The sequence below is a fragment of the Enhydra lutris genome, unplaced genomic scaffold (genome assembly GCF_002288905.1).
Source record: "Enhydra lutris kenyoni isolate GAN:26980312 unplaced genomic scaffold, ASM228890v2 scaffoldscaffold76, whole genome shotgun sequence".
NCBI classification, from domain to species: Eukaryota; Metazoa; Chordata; class Mammalia; order Carnivora; family Mustelidae; genus Enhydra; species Enhydra lutris.
Window position 1 is genome coordinate 624,203 of NW_019154160.1, and position 16,291 is coordinate 640,493.

The 16,291-nt window shown below is 40.3% G+C and overlaps 1 protein-coding gene across 3 annotated transcripts; it reads right to left on the bottom strand.

The window, feature by feature from the left end:
- Positions 1-1,853: 1,853 nt before the first annotated feature.
- LOC111160525 (geranylgeranyl diphosphate synthase 1) lies at positions 1,854-15,929 on the bottom strand. 3 transcript variants are annotated; one of them, XM_022523686.1, is made up of 5 exons: positions 15,731-15,902; positions 15,091-15,210; positions 11,579-11,671; positions 5,643-5,713; positions 1,854-5,404 (listed from the first exon to the last, which is right to left on the bottom strand). In XM_022523686.1, exons 3-5 carry the CDS (start codon positions 11,646-11,648, stop codon positions 4,643-4,645), a joined length of 903 nt encoding a protein of 300 aa, XP_022379394.1. In that variant the 5' UTR covers positions 11,649-11,671; positions 15,091-15,210; positions 15,731-15,902; the 3' UTR covers positions 1,854-4,642. The 3 variants fall into 3 exon arrangements, with proteins under 3 accessions (XP_022379394.1, XP_022379392.1, XP_022379393.1); XM_022523684.1 differs by lacking the exon at positions 15,091-15,210 and having other exon boundaries at positions 15,731-15,929; XM_022523685.1 differs by lacking the exon at positions 15,731-15,902 and having other exon boundaries at positions 15,144-15,659.
- Between the last annotated feature and the right edge of the window lie 362 nt (positions 15,930-16,291).

Genomic DNA, 16,291 nt, shown 5'->3' on the forward strand with positions numbered 1-16,291 from the left:
CCAGTATATTTAATCACATAAAATGTGAGGTTGCGTTAATATAGTATTAGTGAAATAACCAGAGAAAGTCTGTAGTAGCCCGCTGGAAGTGACGGCAGTTTGAAGAGAGGAACGTCAATTGTGGTTTATCTGAATTCACATGATTGTGGAATCCATTATCAGTCTTTTTCTGTACTGTAACCACTAAGTATCGAATTTGTATGTATGGCAACAAAGCCTGTTCTAATGACAAGGAAAATGCAAAGTAAGGGTTCGATAACAGAGATCTCAAAGGACAAATCAGGGCACCTAGGTGGCTCAGTTGGTTGAACATCTGCTTTCAGCTCAGGTCACGATCCCCGAGTCCTGGGATTGAGCCCCATGTCGGCTCCCTGCTCAGTGGAGACTGCTTTTCCCTTTCTCTCTCCCGCTGCTTAGGCTTTCTCTCTCTCTCCCTCTTGCTCTATCTCAAATAAATAAAATCTTTTTTTTTTTTTTTTTTTTTTTTTTTTTTTAAAGGATGATCTCGATGCCTGAGTGCTTCAGTCAGTTAAACGTCTGACTTTGGCTCAGGTCATGATCCCAGGGTCCTGGGATTGAGCACCGACTGGGCTCTGTGCTCAGTGGGGAGCCTGCTTCTCTCTGTGCCTGCTTATGCTCTCCCTGACAAGTAAATAAAATCTTAGGGGGGAAAAAGGACGAAGCTGTAGGACTGGGGAGGACTGGATAGATGGAGGAGATGAGGGTAAATAAATGACACTCCTGGATCACTTGAAGCATGAAGATGGTGACAGACAAGGCAGAGGTAGAAGTGGTTTCATTCCATTGTTTGGATTGGTAGAGGGATCGAAGGGAAGTATAGGTTGGTTTTAATTATGTTATTTCAAGGTGATGATGGAAAGCTCAGACTAGGCAGTTACAGAACTTGAATTTGAGCTCAGGCTTTGGATAAAATGGTTCTCATGGACAAAACAGTAAGGAGTCTAAGAATCCTTTCAGAAGGGAACAGAGCACTGAGTAAGAATCATTTGAGAGGTAGAACCACATTAACTTAAGACCTAACATTTGAAGTTTATACTATCTTTTTACACACTTTTTTAAATGAAACCCTTGAGAGGTGAGAGATTAGTTTCAAGTAAATTTACTCATTATAAATATTTATTAAGTGCTTCTGGGAATACAAGGGTGAGTAAGTCACAGACTTTGCCCTTAATGAGTTTCCAGTGTAATAGGAGACAAGTAAACAAGTAATTAGGGGCCCAGCACTAACAATGCTGTTTAGTAACTGGCTATTTATTTACTAGTCTCCATCGCAGAAAAATCATGAAGTTAAGGAATAGTGTCTTTATCACTCTTACATCTCCAAAGCCTAGCGTAGATCTAGCACATAGGCACTCAGGAAATATTCTAAATGAATTAAATGAAAATAGGTAAGTCTCGGCAATGATGAGTACTACTTCATGGCAGAACATGAGCTGTATGGGGAGAGTGAAGTGTTAGGAAATATGGTTAGTGAAGAGTGGGTTGGAGATCAGATCTTAGGAAGTCTTACATGTTATGCCAAGGGATTTATAGGTGGCATACTGAGGATTCAAAGAGAATGTCAGAGGGATGCCTGGGTGGCTCGGTTGGTTATCCAGCTCTTGGTTCCAGCTTAGGTCATGACCTCACAGGGAGTGGAATCAGCTCCGCGTTGGGCTGTCAGAGGACACCGTGGAATCTGCTTCAGATTCCTTCTTCCCCTCACTCCCCCTCTGTTCCTCCCCACTCATGTGCTCTCTCTCCCTAAAAGGAAAAAAAAAAAAAAACAAAAAAAAAACCCCAAACCCAAACAAACCAAAGAGAATGTAAGACATGGGAATGACAATCAGATTTATGCTTTGGAAAGAACACCTTGGTTGGAGTGTATGTTACTATAATAGACAGTGCTTTCAAAACTTTTAAACATATTTAAGTATGCACATAGAATGGGAGGCTGGCTGTATAGGATGACGTGCTTTGACCTGTATTCAAGGTCCTGGCTCTGCTCAACAAATGCTTGAACAAATCATCTGGTACCCAATAGGTACTTCATCTACGTACATTTCCTTCCCCTTCTCCTTCCTCTGAATACACTGATTAAAAAGAGAGCCAACAGATAAATCTTGAGGATATAATGCAGAGGACTTAATAGGCCCTCAAGAGGCAGAAAGGGAGGGAAACAAGAATGGGAGGGGTTCCTTGGGCTTATAGCATGAGGACAAACAACTTTTCTCGAGTTGAAAGGCCGACAGACTTAAGAAGTAGAGAGGAGGAAAGTTTGCAGTTTCCATTAACTGGAAAAAGAGTGGAAAAGAAGCAGTAGACATTAGATCGACAAATGTGAAAACTCCCATCAGGGTTAGGTAAATAAAAGGTCTTACTGAGGCCTTAACATGTTAACCTGCAATGGTGGTAAGAGCAGTTGTGGAAACACTCCCCAGCAGCACTGAGCAAGTTGGGAGGAACAAAGATGGGGGTGGTTGGATGCGGGAACTGGCAGGATGAGGACCTAAGGAAAGGAGGAAAGTGATCCGAGAAAGCCCCTAAACGGCTGCCAGAAGTGAATGACTGTAGGGCATAGGTCAAGAAGGGAAGGAAGTCAAGTTGGAAGTTAACAGAGTGGAATACAGTAGAATAGAGAAGAGCTAATGGATTTAAAATCTCGCTGAAAATTATTTATGACAACATAATTTAGCCTTCATTCTTTTGGCTTTGGCAAGGAAAAAAATCAATTTATTTTTTGAACCTCTATAGACTAGAAAATAGGAAAATATTTCAAAATTACAGGTCTTCTACATCCAAAATCCGGTTTACTTTGGTTCCAAGACATTCCTTTAAGCAGAAAAAAACAAAACAAAACTGTAGTTTAAACCTAAGTAGATAAATTAATATATTTTTACTAGATTTAAAGTACTCTTACATTGTTCTTCTGTATTGACAACTGTGATTATAGTTCAAGGTGAAAAGAATAGACTTTTGATTACTTAATGGATAAAATGACTCTTTCTGTAAGTCTCCAATTCAAGGTCAAGCATTTCTGTCTTGACAAAGACCAGATACAAATGACAAAGGAATCATGAATAGCACCAGGCCAAAATTAATTTGATTAGGTAAGGAATAATCAACTTAAGCAGCCTTCATCTTAAAGGTAAATATTTTGTTTATATAGTTAGCATTAGATCTTTTTGACTAATCTTTAAGTTTTTAAGTAATGGATTCATAAACACAGTTCAAATTTCCATAATGCAGCATAAATACCCATGATTTTCAATTAAAATGGAAGATTCAAATTTTAAAAACTAGTGAAGGTACTACCCAACTCTTCAAAGATTGGGTTGAAGGCTTCAGTGAGATTTTTTCATGCAAGTTCATAGTGATTAAATCTGCCAAAATATATTATAATGGAACCAAACAAGCAAAATGCAATGTTTCTGGAAAACAGTTTCATTTGGGGAGGTCAGCAACACTTGTAAACTAAGGAATCAGGGTTTTTCTTTTCTTTTCTCCTACCTCTTGTTGCCAGGTGGCTCCAGGGTGTTCAGGGTAGAAAGTACACAAAAGGGATAGAGAGTCAGGGTTAAAGCACTATAAAGCTAATTGAGTACCTGACAGCAGAGCCTTTGACTACTTTTCAGCCAGGCACTAACTCTCAGGTTAACACTTCTCATTCCTTTAATCAGAGATTAAAGATACCTATTTCCCTTTTTATTCAAGCACCAATTGCCTTTAAGGGGGAGTAGTGACCTCAGTGGCAAAGAAAAGGGCGTTTCCCCCCGCTTTTGTACTTAAGGTGAGCAAACAGCTCTTTTACGATTTTTACTTACTAACCAGTAGGAAACTACAAAAAGGCTTAAATAAAGGCTCTTCCCTAAAATACTCTTTCCATGTACCTTTTGTTTCTTCTCAAATGGAAAGACATTGCTGTATCCATGTATCAATCTGTTTTGGAGTCACAAATTATAAGGAAAAAAATGAATGAATTTGGACTAGCATATAAATTCCATTAAGTGGAGTCTCCCTGGTTAAAAAGCAGAATTTGCTGGGCAGGGAGGAAGAATAAAAAGTAAGAGGGTAAGAAAAAAGACTAGTACACTTACTGCTTATCACAGTTAGCTTTTTCACGGAAGATTTTAGTGAGGGAGTTTCCAAGAAGAGACCGAGATATTGTAAGTAACAACATTTAGGAAGAAAGAGGAGGTCCAGTGGTCTCTGGGCTAGCTCGCTACAGAAACTGGTCCCAAGGAGTCACTGACTTGAAACTGGGGTAGACGAATGGGAAATTGCCCATATAGCACAGTTAGGAAGTATCTGGATAAAAATTCCTGGAACCTGAAGTCTTCTTTACTGACAGAATCAACAGAACATTTGTGGCAGTTGTCCATAAGGTCCAGACATAGCACATTCTGACATTCAAATCAGACCTACTTAAATGTGGCTCGTTCTGATTCTTTCAACTTTGTACTATGATGATTATCTGTACAAAGGGGTTCTAAATCGAAACCACCTCATTCACATCACTCCTATTCACTCGGTTTGTGGAGATTGACAGCTTGGTCCAAATTTTTAAAAAAGTGATAGGCTAAAAGACAAAAAAATAGTCAACTGCAATAAGCTACCAGGTCTAACTGGAAATGGCTTAATATTATTCATTCTCTTCTTTGAACATTTTGCTTAAGTGCTTAATTAGGGCTACGAGCTCAGGGTTCCCACCACGTGCATCGATTTGTTTATAGGCTTTAGATTCAAGCTCTTTAAGAGTACTCCGAGTGTATTCAAAAGAACCTACATCCTCGAGATAATGTACACAGTATTTTTTAATATCTACATTCTCGGTTCTCTGACGCAAGATATTCTGCACCTGCGTGCTTTCAGGCCTCGACCAAATAGCATGAATAGTAGGGAAGGAGAACTTTCCCTCTGTTAGATCTTCACAAAAGCTTTTGTTTTCACTATATTCTTTGGAGTGTAAATTAGCATAATCATCCCTAATTTGGAAAAAGAGCCCCAGTGTATTAAGCAGTGGCTTTAGATCTTCTTTGTAGTCAGAGAACAACTGCATGAGACCTACTGCTAATCCGAAGAGTCCACCTGTCTTCTGCAGCACCATTGCTTTATATTCTTCTTCAGTGGGACAAGTGTAATTATCCCTCCAATAAATATCTAGACCTTGTCCCTGATGGAGTTCCAAAAGCTGGTGGGTAAAAAGCTTCACTGCATCTGGGTGATTAAGGGTTAAGACTTTCTCGAGGCCAAGGAAATACACATAATTGGCAGAATTGATGACAGATGGAATTCCATAGATGCTGTGTGCCACTGGAAAGCCACGTCGGAGTTTCGAGTTGTCTTCGATATCATCGATGAGCAAACTGGCATTATGCAACATTTCTGTCACTTCAATGATAATCTAACAAAAAAGACAAGTGACAATTTCATTTTATTTGACCTATTCAAAACAGCTTATAAATACTTAACAGATTATGAGAGTCTCAGATTTCTTAGTTTTGCAATGAATAATTATTTAGCAACCTCAATATAAAACAATACACGTATCCACATTAAACTCAATTAAGAGCAAAGAGTATTTTATGTCACATCTATTAATTTGTTAGGGATTAAGAATGAGGTTAGAATTGCCTAAATACCTGTAGTTTGTCTTCTGGAACTTTTAGCCAATGATTAAATGCCTGTGAAAGTTTGGTTCTCACTTGTTTACCTGAAATTAAAGAATAAAATTTGGCAATAAAATTAATATTTCAGTTATTAAAAAAAATTCAGAAACTTCCTTGGAAACTGTTCAGACTTGAATCCAGCCCCATCACTGCTGGCCCCCCGCCCCCACCGCCCCCTCTACCAAAATTCGCATTCTGAAAGCTCACAGTCTTGAAATCAGGGCATGCAAGGAGATTCTAAAGTATGCAAATGGCCCACTAGTAAGCCCACTCCTTTCATCTTAACTTTTATCAACAATTTTGGAATGAAATGTGGGCATTTTAGGAACTATGATCTAATTCATTCCTTTTCTGAAAAATAAGTCAGTCTAGTCAGTGGCAGTTAATCAGCAATGTCTGTTTTCAGAGAACTGTAGGTATTTCTAATGAATTGTACTTTGCTATTGAATTCAATAAAATATCATAAAATTACCTCTTAAAATTATCTACCATTTCTTTAAATTAAGGTTTTAGAGACTGTACAACTCTGCTTCTTTCCTATAAAAAAATGAGATGACCATTCCCTGAAGTATTCCCTTTCAGCATTCCAGTTTAGTCAAAAGTTAATCTTTTTATTTTGACTAGGGCCATTAGTTTTTCAATATTATCATTTTCTTACATGGAAAGCTCAAGAGGTTTTTGGGTAGTAGTTATCAATAGAAGTCATTTTTGCCCAAATATAAAGGAATGGTAGATAAAAACTCCCAACCAGTTCTTTTAATAGCGTTCTACAAGTTTCCTGCTAGAGTGAATGCACAGTAACATCCTAATTTCAGACGGTTTCAGAAAAAGTTACATAAGTTTCAGTGAACAAAAACAGTATTTTCTAAGACCTATCTATGTTTTCTCTGCACCAGCCACCCAAGCAAATGAATAAACTCTCATTCCATATCCAAATGAAAAAAAGTTGCACTTTTTGTGAGAAGTCTAAAAGAGAAGGATCTCTTAGGGTTCAAGAAGCAGTATTTTCTGTCTACTAACCTTTAAGGTGAGCATGGTCTGGGTAGCAGATATATAGTTTGTACTTTGATCTACTTTCCAGTTTAACAAAGGCCAATCTGAGCTATACTGACAAAGTACATCTGTGCAAAGTAACCATATCACTTTAAAAAACAAGTTTAGAAGATAAAGAACACAAAGAATCAATGTGGAGCCACATTTTTCCTTTTTGCTTTTGAATGTACATAGAAAAGAGCACATAAATGGCTTAACTTATAGGTAATGTAGTTGTGTTTCAGTATTTTTTTCCTTTAACCATAGTCTGGGTTGATAGTTTCAAGGCCCCAAATAATTTCTAACAGGTGCTAGTCACAGAGATCCCTCAAAATGAAAAGAAACACATGATAATTACCTTTCATTTATTTTTTTTTTATTTTTAAAATATTTTATTTATTTATTTGACAGACAGAGATCACAAGTAGGCAGAGAGGCAGGCAGAGAGAGAGGGGGTAGCAGGCTCCTGGCTGAGCAGAGAGCCCAATGCGGGGCTCAATTCCATGACCCTGGGATCATGACCTGAGCCTAAGGCAGAGGTTTAACCCACTGAGCCACCCAGGTGCCCCCTTTCTTCATTTATTTCTTAAAAATATTTATTTTAGAAGGAGAAGAGTGTGTGAGTGGGGGTAGGGGCAGAGAGGGAGGGAAAGGACAAGCAAACTCTGTGCTGAATGTGGAGTCTGATGCTAGGGCTTGATGCCCATGACGCCAAGAGCATGACCTGAGCCCAAGTCAAGAGTCTCAACTGAGCCACCCAAGAACCCCCTAATTACCTCTCCTCTTTTAAAGACTTTAATGTTACTAACTCCCAGCCTGGGGACCTACCCTAGGGCAAATAAATAAAAGTCATTTGACTTCACAAATTCCAGAAAATCCTAATACTAATAATTGCTAATTATTATAATCTTTTAATAGCAAGAGTAACTTTTTGACAGAATAAATGGCCTGGCCCACCTTTAAGTCACTTTAGGAATTCTGAGTTCTCTGTGAAAAATAGGTTTATTATGCATAATGCAATTTCCTATTTCTTTTTTAAAGATTTTATTTATTTATTGGGGGGGAGAAGACTGCATGTGCAAGCAGAGGGGCAGGAAGAGGAGAGAATCTCAAGCAGACTCCTTGTGGAGCCTGATGAAGGATCAATCTCGTGACCCTAAGATCATGACCTGAGCTGAAATCACGAGATGGACGCTTAACAAACTGAGCAGCCCAGACACCTCCCCATTTAAGAAAAATTTTTAACTTAAATTCAATTTAGTTAACACACACTGTATTATTAGTTTCTGGGGTAGAATTTAGTGATTCATCAGTTTCATATAACACCCAATGCTCATTATATCATGTGTCCTCCATCACCTAATTCCCCTACTCCCTCTTTCTTTTTAAAGATTTTTATTTAATTTTGTTTTGTAATTTATTTTTTAGATTCTATTTATTCATTTGAGATACAGAGGGAGAGAGCGCGAGTTGGGGGGAGGAGCTAAGGGAGAAGGAGAAGCAAACTCCCTGCTGAGCAGGGTGCCTGACATGGGCCTTGATCCCAGGACCCCGAGATCATGAGCTGAGCCAAAGGCAGATGCTTAAATGACTGAGCCACCCAGTCATAAAAACCACAAAGATTTTTATTTTTATTTTTTTTTAAGATTTTATTTATTTATTTGACAGACAGAGATGACAAGCAGGCAGAGAGGCAGGCAGAGAGAGAGTGGGGAAGCAGGCTCCCTGCCAAGCAGAGAACCCGATGTGGGGCTCGATCCCAGGGACCTGGGATCATAACCTGAGCCGAAGGCAGAGGCTTTAACCCACTGAGCCACCCAGGTGCCCCAAGATTTTTATTTTTTTAAGTAATCTCTACACCCAGCAGGGGGCTTGAATTTACAACCCCAAGAGTCACATGCTCCATTGATTGATTCAGCTAGGTGCTTCATAATTTTCTGTTTCCTTAGGAAAATCTTTTGAGGTTATATTCTAAAATGGATGCAAGATTGTATTAGATAGTAAAAAAGTGAGATACCTAATGAGAGTTTTAAATGTTAAAATACTATAGGATAATGAGGATTAAATAAAAATGTTACAGAAGTTCATTACACAAGTAAACATTATTGCTAAAATTAGCTACAGATGGTCCTTGTTTTGCTTAGCAGAATAGGAGACACTCCTTAGATGCTTTACAGCACTGATAACTGGCATGTTTTACCATAGCCCAGTTCTAGCCAGTGTCTGCAAACTTGTTACAAAGTAAGTCCAACAATGGGTAAAGTGCAAGGAGAAACATCATCCCGTTTCTCAGCAGGAGACCCTGAAATAAGTGTAGTTACTAGCTGCTGAATAAATCACTCAAAAGGGGTCTCTTGATTTTTCTTTTTTTGGAGGAAGTGGGTGGGGCAGAGGGAGAGAGAGAACCTGATCTCAAAATCAGATTCTGGGGGCACCTGGGTGCCTCAGTGGGTTAAAACCTCTGCCTTCGGCTCAGGTCATGATCTCAGGGTCCTGGGATCGAGCCCCGCATCGGGCTCTCTGCTCAGCGGGGAGCCTGCTTCCTCCTCTCTCTCTGCCTGCGTCTCTGACTACTTGTGATCTCTCTGTCTCTGTCAAGTAAATAAAATCTTAAAAAAAAAGATCAATCAAAATCAGATTCTGAAATCTGAGCTGAAATCAAGAGTCAAGATGCTTAACTGACTAAGCCCACCAGATGCCTCTTGGCTTTTTCTTAAAAAGCAGGCAACTTTTCATTATTCTTTTCTCTTTTTTTTAAAAAAAGATTTATTTATTTGAGAGACAGCGTATGCACGTGTGCAATGGGGGTGAGGGGCAGAGGGAGAGAGAGATGCGCACTCTCTCCTGAGTGCAGAGCCCAAATATGGGGCTTGATCCCAGGACCCGGTACCATGACCTGGGCTGAAGGTAGATGCTCAACCGACTGAGCCACCCAGGTGCCCCCCTAGTCAACTTTTTGAGCTGTACTTACAATAATTGTAGTACGTAGTTATATATCAATATATCAATAAAAAGTAGCACCATGACAAGGGCAAGGCAGTCAACGTTGTCTGCCCTGGATGTAGGCAATAAAGAGGTGCACTACCTTTAATGAATTTAAAAATAGTAACAGACCCTGGGTGTCTTGAGTGGCTCAGTCGGTTGGGCATCTGCCCTCAGTGCAGGTCACGGTCCGGGGGTCCTGGGATGGAGCCCTACATTGGGCTCCTTGCTCAGTGGGGAGCCTGCTTCTCTCCCTCTGACTGCTACTGCTTGTGCTCTCTCTCTGTCAAATAAATAAAAACTTAAAAAAATAGTAACAGACTGACTAGTTTTTAAAAAAGTGTATATCTTCTTTGTCCTTTGGATCTTGAGGATTTCATCTTTAATATGTTAGGATTTTAACTTTTAAGAAGCAGGATTTTATTTGTCTCTGGACTCATCATAATGGAAGGTAATTTATATCTAACAAATTTAGGATCCGTTTACATTGCTTCTATAGTACTATGGAATATCTTTATGCTGTCAATTAGATTTCATTTAATAAGCTTTAGTGAGTTATTACTTTTTTTAAAGATTTTATTTGGGTGGGGGACACAAGCAGGGGGAGTGGGAGAGGGAGAAGTACGCTTCCCACCAAGCAGGGAGCCTGATGCAGGGCTTGGTCCCACGACCCCAGGATCATGACCTGATCCAAAGACGCCCTGGTTCCCTCCATTTTTCTGAAACACTGACATTAGCAGGTACGTCTCCATGTAGGTCCACCAGAATAGAAATGACGCTAATCATGATGGCTTTCAAGATGTAGCTGGGGAGCTACCACTCTTCAGCTTCTGATAACCATATTTATCCTCTCCAGGCTATGAAGAATAGAAACACACATAAAACCATGGAGGTGGGCCCACAAAGAAAGGTGTGCACTTTAGAACAAAAATGAACAAACACTTGTGATTGATTTGAGAACATCACTGGTCTATAGGTTAGCTATCTTATGGGCTAAATAGGTTCTTATGGTTGTCAACTAACTCACCATCTTTTAGGTAATTTCTACAAGAAAGTACATTCCAAGTTTCAAGTAACTGGTCTGTGAATGAATTTTTATTACAGGAACCCACCCTTATTATATATGAGTTTTAACTTGCTATCACCATTTTCCAGACCAAGTTAAAAAAATAGCAAAATAAAACATACATATACATGTGATTAGGCAGGTGTTACTGTAAGAAGCCATGTTCAGGTGACCCATCTTCATATATGAATAATGTGGGCCTTGTTTCTAAGTAATGTGACTTAGAGATGCATTACTATTTGGCTCTTAAAGGAACTAGTAGCATAAGAAATGCAGTGAGTGGATGACAGTGGAAAACATGAACGTGGAAAGTAAAGCTTTTTGTTGTTACATAAATTGGCATAAAAGCCCCTGACACCTAAATAGTAGGGAATAGGAATGTGTGGCATTCCAAAACCTCCAATGACGTACTCAAATGTTTTCAGTATTTTTTTTTAGTTATGTTGTATAAATGGACATTTTTTAAAAGGGTACGTCAAAAATACCCCCCCCCCCTTTTTAAAGATTTTATTTATTTATTTGCCAGAGAGAGAGCAGAGGGAGTGGCAGGCAGAAGGAGAAGCAGGCTCCTCACTGCCCAATCTGGGACTCAACCCTAAGTGAAAGGCAGATGCTTAACCGACTGAGCCAGCCAGGCATCCCCAAAATATCCCCTTTAAGAACATAAAACTAAAATGTTCTATTTGTAATTTTCCTTGTATGTATCCCTTATTAAATAGGAAATCTCAAGAGCTAGTAAGTCTAACCTTTTCTGTATGCTAGCATTTGAATGACCACAACTCTATCACAAGACTCTATATGGATCTATGGACCATAACTAAACAGTTACCTGGTAACTGAAGTAAATACTTATAGGGTTCTAGAAGAATTCTTTGGACTGTTTCTTGAGTCTTCTCCATTGTTTTTAAACTTCAAAGCTGATCTGTGAAAAAGGAGAAATATAAAGATAATCTTAATAACTGAATTAATTTTGAGTTCCAAATGCAAAGGGATTTGTATCTCAAGTTGTTTTTGTACAGGCAGACTTTTTCAGTATGTTGTATAAGAAAATTCTACATATATGAAATCTTGAAACATGGTAAGTAAAAGAAGCCCATCTTCAGAAAAGGCAAATCACAAACATAGAAAGCAGATTGATGACTGCCTAGCACTGTGGTAGCAAGAAGAGGGAGTATGAAGTTTCTTTCTGTAGGAATTAAAATACTCTACAATTAGATTGTGGTGATGGTTGCACAACCCTATGAATATACTAAAATGTTAACTTTATATAGGTGAACCACACATGTAAATTATCTCATAAAAAAAAAAAGGAAAATCTTCAAGTGATTTCATTGGTCAGAGTATTCACCTGGGTTGTAAGTGATTTCCTCAGTTATAAAACTTATACTAAACTAAGCCATTCTTATTTTACTCAACCATAAGGGCTTAAATTGTTGACATCAAATCAATGTCAAAACAAATCCACAGAATTAGATACTTCTATATTTGACTGATTACATAAATTAGTAAACATTTTTCAATGAGCATTAGAATGAATAAATTTTATATCTTAAAATATAAGGTGAAAACTTCTTATACTTTCTTTACAATCAATCCATTTCAGAGATTCTAATTTAAGACATACACTAACTTGAATACAATTATCAAAAATATTACCTTGTATACACACACACACACACACACACACACACACACACACACAATTCCCTTGTAGCGATTTATTATTGGAAGTTTTACCTTACTTCAGTGTTTTCTAGAATACCATTTGTGGCCTTCCTCCTATACTTTTTTACTGTTGAATCCAACCCCTACTTGGCTTCTTTGTATCTTTTGCTATTTTTATTTGTTCTTATCTTAGGAATCTACTTTTCTAATTACTCTGGCATCTTGGCACATTTTAGGTGGCTTCTCACCTTTATCTATTTTCTTTTGTTTCTATAACAATGATTTGGTCTTTAGGATCATGAACTGAAAGGATCAAAAAGTGTGTTTTCTGTAATCTCCTGAGTAACAAGGAGAAACAATCTTCAGAACTGAGCACTCCAGCAAAGGAAATCATCTTAGCAATATGACCTCAAAGAGAAACATTCCATGTAGAAATGGAATGCCTTGACTGCTCTGATTAACACCTTCCTTGACTGACAATTAATACCCAGTATGTCACAGGGGAAAAAAAAGTACGAAAATATTTTGAAACTATCTAAAAACTAGTAACCTCTTATCTATACTGTTTAAACTTTGACATGTTGCCTCATTTTTTTCCCTTTTTCTTAGATTTTATCTATTTGTCATAGAGACAGAGAGAGAGAGAGAGAGAGCACACGCAGAGGAACAGCAGGCAGAGGGAGAAGCAGGGTCCCTGCTGTGCAAAGAGCCCAATGTGGGACTTGATCCCAGGACCCTAGGATCATGACCCAAGCCGAAGGCAGATGCTTAACCAACTGAGCCACCCAGGCGTCCCGACATATTACCTCATTCTTAAGAGATCAGAAAGAGAAAAGACGACAAGCAGGAAGAATAATCACTTAAATAAAAGATTATTAAACAGAATTAAAGGTAGGATGAACAAAAAAAGGGATCTTTTATATAGTTCTGCATTTCGAACAGTTGGTAGCCATCTCTTCCATAACAGGTTGAGAGCAATAATCATGTTCATTTTTTTTTTTTTAAAGATTTTATTTATTTATTTGTCAGAGAAAGAGAACGAGAGTGAGCACAGGCAGATAGAGTGGCAGGCAGAGGCAGAGGGAGAAGCAGGCTCCCTGCTGAGCAAGGAGTCCGATGTGGGACTCGATCCCAGGACTCTGGGATCATGACCTGAGCCGAAGGCAGGCAGCCGCTTAACCAACTGAGCCACCCAGGCGTCCCTCATGTTCATCTTTTTTCACAACCTTCAGAACACACTTAACTTGAAATAATGAGTCTACCTTTCAAGAACTCTTTTGTCTTCATCTGGAGACAGGTATACTCTTGCCCAGAAGTCAGAGCTAACTAACCTTTGTTCCAATTCTTAAAGCTTTGGTTGACGCCATTAAAAAACAAAAAATATGAATTATAAATTTTTAAAAATTATCTTTTTAGAAAAGATTTTATTTATTCATTTGACAGAGAGAGACAGAAGACGGAACACAAGCAGGGGGAGTAGGAGAGGGAGAAGCAGGCTTCCACTGAGCAGGGAGCTCAATGCAGGGCTCAATCCCAGGACCCTGAGATCATGACCTGAGCTGAAGGCAGACACTTAACGAATGAGCCACCCAGGTGCCCCTAATTTTTAAAAATTACCTTAAGAAACTTTTTAAAATTTTTTAAATTTTATTTATTTCTTTGACAGAGACAAATCACAAGTAGGCAGAGAGGCAGGCAGAGAGAGGAGGAAGCAGGCTCCCTGCTGAGCAGAGAGACCGATGCGGGACTCGATCCCAGGACCCTGAGATCATGACCCAAGCAGAAGGCAGAGGATTTAACCCACTGAGCCACCCAGGCGCCCACCTTAAGAAACTCTTAATAAGTGAATTAATGTTCCTTTCCTACAGGATGTTTATACACAAGTATTCTCAGTAGTGGGAAAACACAGGAACCTCAATTTTTCTAGATATTGAAAAGTAATCTGTTTTGTGTCTTAAGTCTCAGGGTTTCTACATACAGCGGCCTATACCCTACCTGCTTCCTCACCCCCCCCCCCATTGTGGCTGGAAATTTCAGTCATCAGATAGGTACTAGACTCCAACATAAAGAAGCATTAGTGTTACATGAAATCAACTATCTTGTTTTTAGATTGAGTAACTACAGAATGCCTCTGTGAGAGAGTCTGAAACTACTCACTTTCAAAACTGGAAAACTGCCTTTAATTTGTTCATACAATTGATGGATGAATATTAACATAAAAATAACTATCCCCCCTGTATGGACTACTACTGACATAATCTGGTTGGGCTCCCTGCATTTGCCCCTCTAATGTAGACCTCTACTTTTCAGCCAGCAAAATTTAGATCTGGCCCTATTTCCCAACCGACTGAGAACCCTTCCGAGACATCCCTTTGCTCTTAGGTAAGAACACACTCCCTAACAAACTGTCTGGAAGACTAGGCTACTCCTGCCTCCCCCACCCCCAGCTTCAGTTCTTCACACTTTATTTTATTATCATCATTTTTGTTATTACTATGTTAGTTCTTCACACTTTAAAATCTCTCTCTAGATACAAGGCTCCCAAGATGTTTTTTTCCGCCTGGAAAGTTCTTTCCCTATTAACTCCTGCTAACCCACTCTGAGCTCGATCCTCACTCTGCTTAAGTCGAATTCCCAATTTCAAATCATCACGTAACTCTCCTTCGCAGCACTCACCACTGCTACCAACTTCACACCCACTTGTGGGTCCACTTTACTCTCGTCCGTACCGTTTTCCAGACGGCAGGCGCCCGGTAAGCATGGGAAGGACTGAATGAACCTCATGGTTCTAACGCGCTGGAGGATGAAATCAGGGCATACACTTGCAGTATAAAAAGTCAGAATACCGTGCAAGTTGCTTTTTGTTTTTTTTAAAGGAAATGATCTGATTTCAAAATTGCTAAGTGGTGCCAGACGAGTATCAGTGTAGCTGGAAACGCAGAACGGATCCTTCCACTCAAACCCCGGGAGGTGACCTGAACAAAACTGCCCGAGCTACAGGCAGCGGATTTAAATAACTTCGAGGCAGATTTTTAGCAGAGACTTGGCCAAAGCGCTTCCCGGCGCTCCTCTGCTAGTCGGAGCTCGCAGGGCCGGCGAGGTTCCTGCTTCCTCTCGGCTCGGATGCCCCCTTCCGGCCTCCTGGGTCACCCACCGCTCCTCCCCTTCTCCAGCGAGGATGGAAAATTCATACACAATCCGGTTCAGCATCCGGGTCCTCACCCTCCTTTCTTTCTTTCCCCTCGACCCCGCCTTCCCGCTTCCCCCGCCCTCACTCCCATCCGGGTCCCCCCCGGCCGCCACCACAGCCGCTCACGGTTCAACGGTGATATCACAACTTTCGCGCCGCCGGTCCGCGAGTAGTAGTGCCCAGCATCAACTTCCCAGCTTATAGTTCAGAACAACGCTCCGCCTGACGCCTACATGGATCCCTCCCCCTACTTCACCACAGAACTCTCCGCCCTCCTCAGCCGCCAGCGACGCCGCATTACTCGGTGCAAGAAAATGCGCCATCCCGGTCACACTGCGCAGGCGTCGTTGCCGCCTCCCTACTGCTTTGTCGCCCCGCCCCTTCCCCTCCCCCCCGCTACTTGCCTCACGCCGACGCGGGGCATTGCGGGTCTTGCAGTTCTCCTGGGCAAAGGCTTTCGCATTGGCCCCAGAGGTTGGACTACATTTCCCGGGAAGCTTTGAGGAGTAACTTTCTGTTTCCATAGAAGTGGTGGGAAAATGGCGTCGTTGTTTGTATCCCGGGGACCAATAAGAATAGGGGATGGGCGGGTTCTAAAGAATGCTAACCAATCCGAGGTCGTCTGAGGGGCCATCCGGGAAAGAGGTAGGGGAGGGGAAAATATCTAGGGGAGGGGAGAAAGAAGGG